Raw genomic sequence first — 12,092 nt, forward strand, 5'->3', positions numbered from 1 at the left:
AGATATTTAAAACCTAGTAATGTACAGGCACTCCCTGGCTTACGTAATACAGGAACTCCCCGACTTACATAAGGGTTGTGTTCTGAAGAACACTACGTAAGTTGGATTTTACGTGTCAGAATTTCCCCCCTGCTTGTGCAGCACGTGCAACTGTGCTCGATGTATTGATTGAATCAAAAAAGAAATGTTTGACAAACATGTAAATAGAATTATTTATTGTATTTATTTAATTTTTTATCTTGTGCACAGGAAAAAATACAAAAGCGTGCAATTTAAAAAAATTTCAAAATTATAAAATTACAAAAAAGAGAGGAGACAGGCATAATGTCAGTAAATTTTACCTCTCGAGCATCGTTGCCAGAATCGATGTCTTCAGCTGATAAGTACACTGCTGTGGAGATTTAGAAGCAGTCGGCCGCTCAACCTTACGAAAGAATGAATTAATGGATGACTGGACGGTGGCTTTTTTCTTTTCATCATAGATTTCTTTGTAGCAAGCAAGCATATCATTCAGCCCTTTGTTAACTTTTAAGAATTGTTCGCTGTCAGGATCCATCTTCTCAAACCTTGCCATTGCCATCTCTCTGGTGATGAAGCAGCTCGGCTCCTCATTTCGTTCATCTTGAGCTTCGCCAGCATTTTCTTCTTTCTCTATCACTGCCTGCAAGTCAATAAGTTCTTCGTTAGATAATTCCTTCTCTTCTTCCTCTATTAACTCCTCCATGTCTTTGGCATCAACCTCCAATTGAAGTAGCTCTGCAACCTTTACAATCTTATCTGTAACCTCTTCATATGATTCATCTTTTTCAAATCTTTCGAAGCCTTTTACATGCCGTGGGCATATTTTCTTTAATGTGCTATTTAAACAACTTTTAGTAATTTCCGCTCAGGCCTTATTAATGTTTAAGATGGTGTGGTAAACATTGTAAGATTTCCAAGTCTCTTATAAAATTTTTCTCATCGTCTACTGCAGACAATGGCTGAAAAAATGTTGTGCATAAATAATATGATTTTAAATTCGAAATAACACCCCGATCCATAGGTTGGATAAGTGAAGTCATGTTTGGTAGTAGAAATATGACTCTCGCATTCGAACTGAAATCTAGATGTGTAGGATGTCCGGGTGCATTATCTAATAGAAGCAAAATCTTGAAAGAAACGTTGTTGTCTTTACAATATTTTTCATTGAAAAATTTGTTTTTTATATGATTGAATATTTCAATGAAGGGGAACACATTTCACCATAATAGCGTAAAAACCCACACAATTGCAGTTATTGGTATTATCGCAAATGCAATAAGATCGAGTTTACTACCCATTTATAATTAGATGTACTAACAGAAATGCCCAATAAACGGGCAAGTGCAAATTGTTTTTGTTTTTTGGTTGTGACCCCCAGAAACATGCTTTAGAAAAATATCACAAAGGTGTTCAAAATTGATTCTTATAATGAGAACATATGAAAACAATGAAAGGGTAGTGCAATTTCCATTATAAATATGACCTTTTAGAGAGATAAATAGTTTAGTTATATAGTGAAATTTTCAACTTCCAAGGACTTGGAACGAATTACAAAAAAAAAAAAAAAGCCACCAAATGTGTTATTGGGTTCACATTACGATATTTTCACAATATGTACCTCCATTTATTCCTATGGGATGCAAAATACGTTTCCACAATTTTTTTAAGTTTGCACCGACCAGCAAAAACTTGTGTAAAGTCGAATTTCCATAAGTCGGGGTTGTTTCTGTACTCAACTTATGGAAATTCGACTTTACGTAAGTGTTTGCGGGCCGGCGCAAAACTTAAAAAAAACAGTGGAAATGTATATTGCATCCCGTAGGAATAAAAGGAGGTATCGTAAAAATATCGTAATGTTGAACCCAATAATACATTTTTTTTTTTTTTGGTAATTCGTTTCAAGACCTCAGAAATTGAAATTTTCGCTATATAACTAAGCTATTTATCTCTCTAAAAGGTCATTTTGATAATGGAAATTGCACTACATCATTATCATATGTTCGATTTTGAATGCCTTTGTGTTATTTTTCTAAAACACCCTTCTGGAGGTCACTACCATAAAACAATAAGAACAATCTATTATAAACGGGTAGTAAATTCGATCTTATTGCATTTGCGATAATACAGATACCTGGAATTGTGTGGGTTTTTACGTCATGGTATTATGGTGAAATGAGTTCCCCTTCACTGAAATCTTCAATCGTATAAAAAACATAAGTAAATTTTCAGAATCTTCTCTTTATTCCTATTTACTTATTACAATGGTGAACAGAAAGTGCAAGTGTTGTAATAAGTTTACTTATTACAATGGTGAACAGAAAGTGGCAGTGCTACGAAACAAAAATTGATTTAGAAGGAAGATGATTAATTAAGAAGTATGACACAAGACAAAGTTTGTCATCTATTGCACGGAATTAGGTCTCGCTGCTTCAACAGTGAATACTATTTTAAGGGACAGTGCACATATAAAAGAATATGTTAAAGAATCAATGCATTTAAGATCAACAGTGATCAGAATACAGTGTTCAGGTGCTATATAGAAGATGGAAAAGCTATTAATAATATAGATGGAAAATCATATTCAGAAGCAAGTGCCCCTGAGTCCAATGGCCATTCAAGCAAAAGCAAGAAGTATTTATGAAGATATTAAGGATAAGTACAGTGAACCCCAAGCCAAGTTCATGGCAAGTAACAGGTGGTTTAATAGGTTCAAGTATCATGCTGGTTTCCAAAACAAAGTATGTGGTGAAGTCGCCAGTGCCGATTCTGCAGCTGCATAGAAATTTTGTGATGTGTTGGGAAAAACCCCTTATAAATCTCCATAGCCCTCAACTTCTGCAGCAGTGTGCTTATAAGCTGGAGTTAACTCTGGCAATGATGCTCGAAAGGTAAAACTTGTTGACATTATGCCTGTCTCCTCTCTCTCTCTCTTTGTAATTTTGTACACTTTAATTTTTCCTGCGCATGAGATAAAAAAAATTGAATCAATAATTTTATTTACCTGTTCATCGAACATTTCTTTTTTGCTTCAATCAAATTCAGCACGCATAGTTGCGAGTGCTGCAAAAGCATTTAGGGAAATTCTGACTTACATCAAATTTGACTTCCGTAGAATGCAACCCTTATGTAAGTTGGGGAGTGGCTGTATACAGATCATCAAAACAACACTGCTACACATCAATTAGTGTCTCTCTCACTTTGAGAAACTGTTCTGCACAATGCACTCAAGACTTAAAAAAAAAAAAAAACCCTTCATGGTAGCTGCTTTACTGATACAATTAACCATATTAATAGGTTGTCAACACAACCATGAGAAACTTTGCTATAACTTCCAAAAGCAGCATATTCCCCAGTGTCAATTAAACCCATACTATACAATTTGATGGTTCTTTGATAATAGAACTCCTCCATGCTATCTTTCTCGTCTTCTAATGAAAACTAACAGCTATTGTTAGTCAAACTGTATATCGCATAAACTAAACAAACAGTTCTTTATTTTTAAGTTAATGAACATATCATGAAGTTCATAATGAAATTTACAGTATTAATAAGATGTCAATTGATTAGAAGCAACAAACAAGAGACATATCTTTGAGTCTGATTCAATCTTATCCTAAAACATAAAAAGAAATAAAGCAGAAGCACAATTTAAAAAATCCAAACCAAATAAGCAGTTTTTCGAAGATAAATAGGACCTCAATTTCTTCAACAATTGAGACACATAATAATAAGTAACATAAAACACATACATATTGTGTGACTGTAATATGTGCACCTACATGTTATACATATTTCTATAGTTCTTTGTTCATTTGTGAAAACTAGATGTTTATTATACAGTTCTGTATAATTATTTTCAACAAATAACCATTCACTATAAAATACATATCTTGTAACTTACAAATTAGTATAACCACTTCTCCTGAAAAAGAAATAATGCTAAATATATATATTGTGTATATTTAAAATATTCCAAATTAGTAAGGCTTTACTATTTTTTGAAATGGTCAAAAATTGGATGCTTTGGTAATATACTGAAGCATTTCTTTATACACAGTAGTAATAAAATGTTGGTGAAGTAAAATGGGGCAATTATATAATGAATAAATTTCCAATGACACATGATGCTTATTGCAATTTGTCCCTCCATATATAAAAATCATAATAAATGTCAATTTGTATCTATACTTAGTATTGTGCACCTATAATAAAGTATCCTGCTGAAAAAAAAAAAAAAAAATCTATAAAAATGTCTAATCCTGATAGAAGTCTCAAGAACATTTTTTATAAACTTGTATATCTTTTAACATTAGCTATATTTTCATAATAAAGAACTGTGTTAAAAAGCTATGAAAATCTAATATGAATAACTACAAGTATGTACCACTTACAGAAATAGTATGCATTCCCATATAAAGCCGACTGCAGCACACTAGAATACACCAAGTAAGTGCAATGAGAAGACCCACTACAAAAGGATACTAAAAGTAAAAACAAAAAGGCATTACCAAAATTAACTAACAACTATTGTTAATCACAAACATAAAAAAAAAAAAAAAACAAAGGATTTGGGCAATAAAGGTGACCTTACTAATTAACACTGAATTGCACTTTTAGTTAAAATCTTGATGGCTACAAGAAAATTATTAACATCTACTAAAAAGTGCAAATTCAGTGTTATAAATATAGTCACAGAGGTCACTTATTTACACATGCATATTGAGTTGTTTTTTTTTTTAAATTCTACTGATGATTCATGATTTCTAAAAACATGCCTGTTATTCAAAATGCTTTGGGTTAATTAGATTTGGGAGCTATTTATTAACATGCCACAACTTTTTCATGTGATGAGCTCTGTTTCTTTTTCTTTCCCAACAGCAACTTCATACATAAATCTCTGAAATCAAAAAAAAAAAAAAAAAAAAACTGGCTAAATTTTTATACAGAGCATAATTTAAATATAACTAAAACAGTTGGTTGCAGAGCTTGCATCAATTTTTAATTTTTCTTTTTAATCTCTACTGGAATCTATACAGTTCCCCTGTATACAGCATTTTTTTTCTACTTATAGAAGCAATACATATCAGCAATATCGGGTCACCTAATGAATTCACTGAAGTGCATTTCACATGCATACAGAGAACTATGCTAAAAAATAAACATTTCTCTATGCAAAACCTTTTATTACAGTAAATAACAACAAAATTTTAAAATAATCTAACCTACAGTAATTAGTATTAGCAGTGGCAAATGACGCAAGAAAGCAAGCTTATATAGCTTCAGCCAAAAAAAAAATAAAAAATAAAATTAAAAAAAAAAAACCTTCCCATTTCATTCATTCCCTCCAACAGTTTGTCTAGTTCTTCCTTGAATTTATTCAAGCTATCCACTTTTACAACAATAGACAGAAGTTTGTTCCAGGAATCAACTATCTGCTGGCTAAAGGTAAACTTCCACATCTATTCTGCAACCATCCTTCCTCAATTTGAATTTATGTACCATAACAATAAATATTTGAAAATAATCATGATTCTTACTGATATATATTTAGTTTTAAATAAAATTAAAAATAAATATATTACAGTTAGATGCATGCAGTTTTGGAATTTAGACGTTACCAAAGAATTTGGTTAATCATAAGACTTTCAAAGTGTAATTGGAAATTATTATTAGCCATATAGTGCAAGGAAGCCTGAGGCTTATGCTGCACCAGCCAAAAAAAAAAAAATTTCTGAATTACCCTGAGAGAGAGAGAGAGAGAGAGAGAGAGAGAGAGAGAGAGAGAGAGAGAGAGAGAGAGAGAGAGAGAGAGAGAGAGAGAGAGAGAGAAGTAGAAGGGAATCACCAAGAAAGAGAAGAATGATGATATAACCAAAGCCTGAAAAGCTTATAGAAAGGATGCTGACTGCTGTGGAATTAACAATCAATAATGTATGTAAGCTGTTCATCTCAAAAGCAGGCTGATCACTATAGGATAGTTTTAGTAATATCATTTACAACTCTAAACAGATTAATAATTAAGCTAAACATTTTTTTTATTACAATCTGTGTGAACCCTACTCTACACATGACAGCACTGTTAGTCCAGATTACAGACAGGCTAATCTGTATGACCTTAAAACTGGATAACAAGAATCATCAGCATAAATGTGAAAAGGGCGTGAGATGGGTTTCTCCGGTGATATTATAGAAAAGCTCGAAGATACCGTTCCCCTATCTAATATAATGAGCTAATGCAACTCAAATGTAGTACTCCATACTGGAGGAGACAATAAAATGTCTTTTCAATTTGAAAAGTTGATTCCAATAACAGAATGAGTAATTACACCTGTAATTTAACATCTGTAGCAGGGAAAATTAAGGGATCCATGGCAAAAGATATTTCAGAGAAATCTATACAGGAATGGGATTATATGAAAAATTCAGCACAGGTTTTTTTTTTAACAAGAAATCAGGTATAACTAATTTCACAGGTATTATGAGGCTGTCACAAGAGGCAAAATACGGATACAAAAATGGCTAAAGAGTATTTAGACTCAGAGATTTTAATACAGTTCCACATAAACATCTTTTGTATTAACTGGAACTAGTTTTACAAATAACTGGAACAATGTACCATAAGTGAGAAGGAACTGTGGTAAATGAAAGACTGGTAAAATGATAGACAAGGGTCCTCCATGATGGTATAGTAAGCCACTTAGGAAGGAGGGCATTTAATTTAAGGAGAGTAGTAAACCAGACATCAGCAACTTCATTTCTTGTATTACTAGTAGGCCTGACACAGCCAAGTGATCAAACACAGGAGTGCAGCAGCAAGTGCATTCGAGTTGACCTTGATTTTCAGTGACTGCTAAACATGGCTAATGATATATTCTTGTTAAAATGATTAGGTGTTACTCCTCTAACCTATGTGATGATGCTGCAGTATAAACAGATTTTTTTTTTTTTTTTAAGCGTTGGAACAACTAATCTTGTAAACTAGACAACCTATGTAAAACTGAAGGAAGGACTGGATAGATATGTGTGTATCTGTCCAGCTCCTAATTTAGGTGGGAGCTTTTTTTTTTTTTTTTTTTTAATAGGCTGATGCTATATAAGTCTGACCTCCTTTCATCTTCAACCCAACTGTGTTTTCAACAATATATATCATCACCACATATCATGTTATATATCATTGCCTTTATTCGCAACTTTTCTTATTATATCTATGTATGGGTAGACAGGGCCATCGCTAAGGGGTGTGCAAGTGAGGCACCTGCCACAGGCACCACCTAAAATAGGCAATGCTAGATCCATTACTGCATATATATGTGTGCTAAGATATGATATGAATTAGGTGCCATTACAAGGTTTTGCTCCAGGTGCCACAAATGCTAGTGGCAGCCCTATGGGTAGAATAGTTTTAACAGTTTCATCCCCCATAATCTCAAAAATGATAAAAACTAAAACAATGCAATTTTTACCAACTGTACAGACACAAGACTTTTAAATAAATTAGTATTTCATGCTACAGAGCCATATCATATCTTTTGCATAGTATTAAATAAATGTAAGCAGCATAAAAATGGCATTTCAACAGGCTATATATGATATTCATGTCTGGAAAAGAAGTGATAAGTGAAGTAGCAAATTCCTTATAGGTCCCTTTGCCACTTGTAAACAATGATCTCTTATCTTTTATAATTTTTTTAGAAAACATAACCAGACATTGTCTTTTCAATCTTGGGTACAAGTTCAAAAAAATACACCTTAATAGGTTGATGCTATATAAGTCTGACCTCCTTTCATCTTCAACCCAACTGTGTTTTCAACAATATATATCATTATATATATATATCATTGCCTTTATTCACAACTTTCTTCTTATTATATCCATGTATGGGTAGACAGGGCCATTGCTAAAGATGTTTAATATTTTTGAAATAAATACCAGAAATTTCTTACATGCAAGTAACTCAATGATCTAATTTGTATTTGTTTTTAAATAATCAACTATAACTAGTATGCAATGACTGATTTCATTAATTTAGGCAACTTACAACATATAAAAATTGGGGGATTTAATGCCACATAGCAGCTTAACATTAGTGATTAGCCTAGAACATTACCTACATTCTAGTACTTTTAAGAATAAGACATATTTAGAGTCAGTTTCACACAGAAAAAAAAAATTACCAAAAATTCAGGGTTCTAAAAGAATAACAGTATTAGTAACATGATGCAAGAAAGCAAAGATTATCAGCAAAAAAAATGACCTCCTTCATTTGCTCATTCCCTCCTTTAAATTTATTCAAACTGTCCATTTCTACAAAACTAAGTAGAAATTTATTCCAACAACCAATTACCCTTTGGCTGAATGCAAATATCTGCACATCTAATCTTAAACCATCAATATTCAATTTAATTTACTTCCCCACATTGTGTCATTTGACAGAGGATAAAGATGCCATCAGCATTTAGTTTACTTAACCTATTTAAAGCCTAATACACTTCAATTAGGTCACCATGCAAATGCCTAGTTTTCTGAGACTGCAATTTACAGAACCCCAGTCTTTCCTAGTAAGAATATCCTTTTGCGCCACTGCTAAATCTTGTTGCTCTTCTCTGCACCTTTTCTAACAGATCTATGTCCTTCCTAAATGAAGTTTGGAAAAAACTGTATACAGTATTATAGTTTTGTATACAGTATTATACTTTTGTATAAGGCAACTAACCATTGCCTTATTCAAAAGGGATAATTACCTCTTGCTCCCAGCTGGAAACACTCCCATTTACCACTGAAAGAACCACACGAGCTGTTCTAGCAGCCTATTTGCACTGCTTAGAGAGTTTAATGTCAGAGTGTACAATTACCCCTGGATCTTTTTCATATTCCACTACTTTCAGTTTGGTATGGCCAAAATGGTTGTTATTTTTGGAGTACTGTCACCCAAATGTAGTACTTCACATTTATCAATGTTAACTACAATTTCCATTTTTCATGTGCTTATTAATTCATCCAATCTCAGCATCTATATTGTATCATCAGCAAAATTAGACACCAAAGTTGAAAACCTACATCAATAACACTAATAAATATTAAAAATAGTAAGAGCTAAACAGTACTGTAATTTGTAACCTCCCTATACAAGATTGTTCCAATTTATACAGTTGTACATATGGTACAAAAGCTCTAGTGAAATTAAGTATATAATTGTCAATTCTCCCTTTAACAAATCCATGCTATGACTTCCCCACAGCTCCACTTTTATCAGAGTGATCTGGCATTTCTTCTTTAACTATTGACTCCATTACTTTACCTAGCACAGAGGTCAAACTTACAGGTCTGTAGCTATCTGGTTTGCTTTTTAAACTACACTTGTGAGTAGGAGATACATTTACACATCTCAAATCTGCAAGGACTTCTCTGTTATTGCTAAATGTTTAGCTACCTATTTTTCAGCTTCTTTTAATATAATTGGATATACTCCAACAGCCACAGGTGCTTTGTTCACTTTATGCCACACAGCAGTTTCTTGTCCACTGTTTTTATAGAAATGAATAGGAGAGGTGTGCAAGGACATTTGCTAATTCTATCATGGCAGTGTTATGTAGGTTGGTAAACTGTTATATTTAAGGAAGAGTAGCAGGTGTTTGAATATACATACTGCTATTTTAATAATGCCCATAAGCATAGGTGGAACTGATTCTTGCATTTCCTCTATTGTCTTCTATGGTATATATCAGCTAGTCTGTAATCAAGTCACAAAGGCAAGAGAAGGCTGATTACGAGAAATCCTTGGACAAAGACTTCTTTACTTATGTAAACTCTAGAAGGAAGGGATGAATCAGATTGGTCCACTTGTTGGTGGTTCAACTGTTGATGATCCTGTTTAGATAGCTCACAAACTGAATGAATATTTTGCATCTACATTCACACACGAGGAAAGGAAGGATGGAAGTTTACTAAACACTAAGGGAGCTAAATAATTTTGTAATAATAGAGAACAAAGTGGAGGAGAAACTGTTGAAGTTAAACTTAAAAAAGGCACCTTGGGCAGATGGAATCTATCTAGTTATATTGAAGGAGGCAGCAAGGGAAGTAAGCAAACCCTTAGCCACAATTATGAGAGCATCCTTAGATTCAGGGGAGGTCCTCATGGACTAGAGATGTGCAAATGTATCCCCAATTCACAAAGGTGGTTCAAAGGGTGACAAATAATTATAGACCTGTTAGTTTGACTTCTGTTCCGGGGAAAATAATGGAGTCATGTTTGTTATTTGGGTTTTAGGAGCATTAGCAACTAAGGCCATATTGCTCCGGGGATATGTGGTGGTCATTCCCTGACCTTTCCGCATCCTCCGTATTTGGTGGTCACGGGCTCGAACCCTGGTCTAATCAAGAAGCGTGTGCTACGCACTGCCGCTCCTGCCCACCTGGCTACGGAGGCGCCCCTAAAGAAGTCATGCAGGATCACCTAGACAAGACTGCAGTAATACTTCAGACACAGCATGGGTTTGTTAAGGGTTTGTATCGTCTTGTCTGACGATATCATATCATATACTTGGATCTCAGGAAAGCTTTTGATACTGTTGCATATGGAAGACTGCTGTACAAATTAGGGTGGTATGGCATTAAGGGCAAATTGCTGCAATGGATAAAGGGATGGTTGATTGGGAGACAGCAGAGAGTAGTAATAAATAGACACTGCTCTATGTGGACTAATGTTATTAGTGGAGTCCCCCAGAAGCACAGAAAACAGAGTCCAGTGCTGTGCCCATACCTTCAATGATATCGATGAAGGTATATCAGGCTTAATGTCCAAGTTTGCAGATGATACAAAGGCTGGCAGAGATATTAATGATAGTAAAGATAGTATGCTACTGCAACAGGATTTAGAAAAGTGGGGCAGATGGGCTGAGAAGTGGCAATTGAAGTTTAACATTGACAAATGCAAAGTGCTGCATATGGGTAGCAGTAACCCAAGAGAAATGTACCTCTGTGATACTATAATCGGGGAGGTGGAGAACGAAAAAGACCTGGGGGTAATTGTGCAGTCAGATATGAAATTCTCTGAGCAGTGCAGATGGGCTGGCAGAGCAGGTCATGGAGTTTTGTCAATGATATATAGGAATTTTGCTAGTAGAGACAAGGAGGTGATTATACCTTTGTATAAGCAATGGTTAGGCCACATCTTGAGTACTGCGTACAGGTCTGGAGGCCTCATTTTAGGAAGGATGTACAGTTGCTAGAACGAGTACAAAGAAGGGCAACAAGATTGGTGAAGAAAACAAAGGGATGCTCTTATGAAGAAAGGCTAAGGTTCTGCAAATTGCAGCTTCTGGAGACTAGGCACCTGCGAGGTGATCTGATTGAGGTGTATAAGGCTTTGAATGGATTGAGCAACCTCAATGCTGATGGGATTCTTCCTCTTGCTCAGCTTACAAACCTGAGGGGGCATAGTTTCAAATTGAGGAAAGACAGTTGTAGAATAGATGTGCAGATGTTTGCCTTTAGCCAGTGGGTAGTTGATTGCTGGAACAGACTTCCATCTGTTGTTGTAGAATTTAATAGCTTAAATCAAGGGAAGGTTTTTTTTTTTTTTTGGCTGATTCTCTATAAGCATGCTTTCTTGGCATCATATACCTCAACTAATGCTAATTGTGATATGTAGTCCCATCATATACCTCAACTAATGCTAATTGTGAAAAACAAGAGAGGGACATTGCAAGGCTTTCTAGGGGTCCATTAGAACTAGCAATAACTCTTACATAACCCAATTACATGGGTTATGTAAGAGTTATTAACAACACAAAATGACACACATTTACAGTACTTGATTATACAGTGAAATCTCTATTATCCATGCTAATGACTGGGAAGACTACAATAAAAAATAATCAAGTAGCACATAAAGAGAATTATTTCATTTTATTTGAATATCGGTAGAGTACAAAATCAGAACTACTTACAGTAAGGTGTATATATTTTTAACTTTAAAGTTCCCAACACACAAAAATTAACTTAAAATCTAGAAACATTTTAAACAAAACATTGAAACACACTATAAACTACTGTATGCAGATAATGT

At 34.2% G+C, this 12,092-nt stretch overlaps 1 protein-coding gene across 2 annotated transcripts in view; it reads right to left on the reverse strand.

Annotated features, from left to right (window-relative positions):
• Nucleotides 1-12,092, reverse strand: part of LOC150085051 (sphingosine-1-phosphate phosphatase 2-like) — a 40,018-nt gene that overhangs the window by 20,859 nt on the left and 7,067 nt on the right. For both annotated transcript variants that reach the window (XM_090375737.1, XM_090375736.1), the window contains exon 2: nucleotides 4,413-4,502. In XM_090375737.1, the coding sequence (XP_090231863.1) occupies nucleotides 4,413-4,502 (90 nt within the window). The remainder of the gene's footprint in view (nucleotides 1-4,412; nucleotides 4,503-12,092) is intronic.

Source organism: Mastigoproctus giganteus, chromosome 6 (genome assembly GCF_048544385.1).
Source record: "Mastigoproctus giganteus isolate SK-2022 chromosome 6, ASM4854438v1, whole genome shotgun sequence".
Lineage (NCBI taxonomy): Eukaryota > Metazoa > Arthropoda > Arachnida > Uropygi > Thelyphonidae > Mastigoproctus > Mastigoproctus giganteus.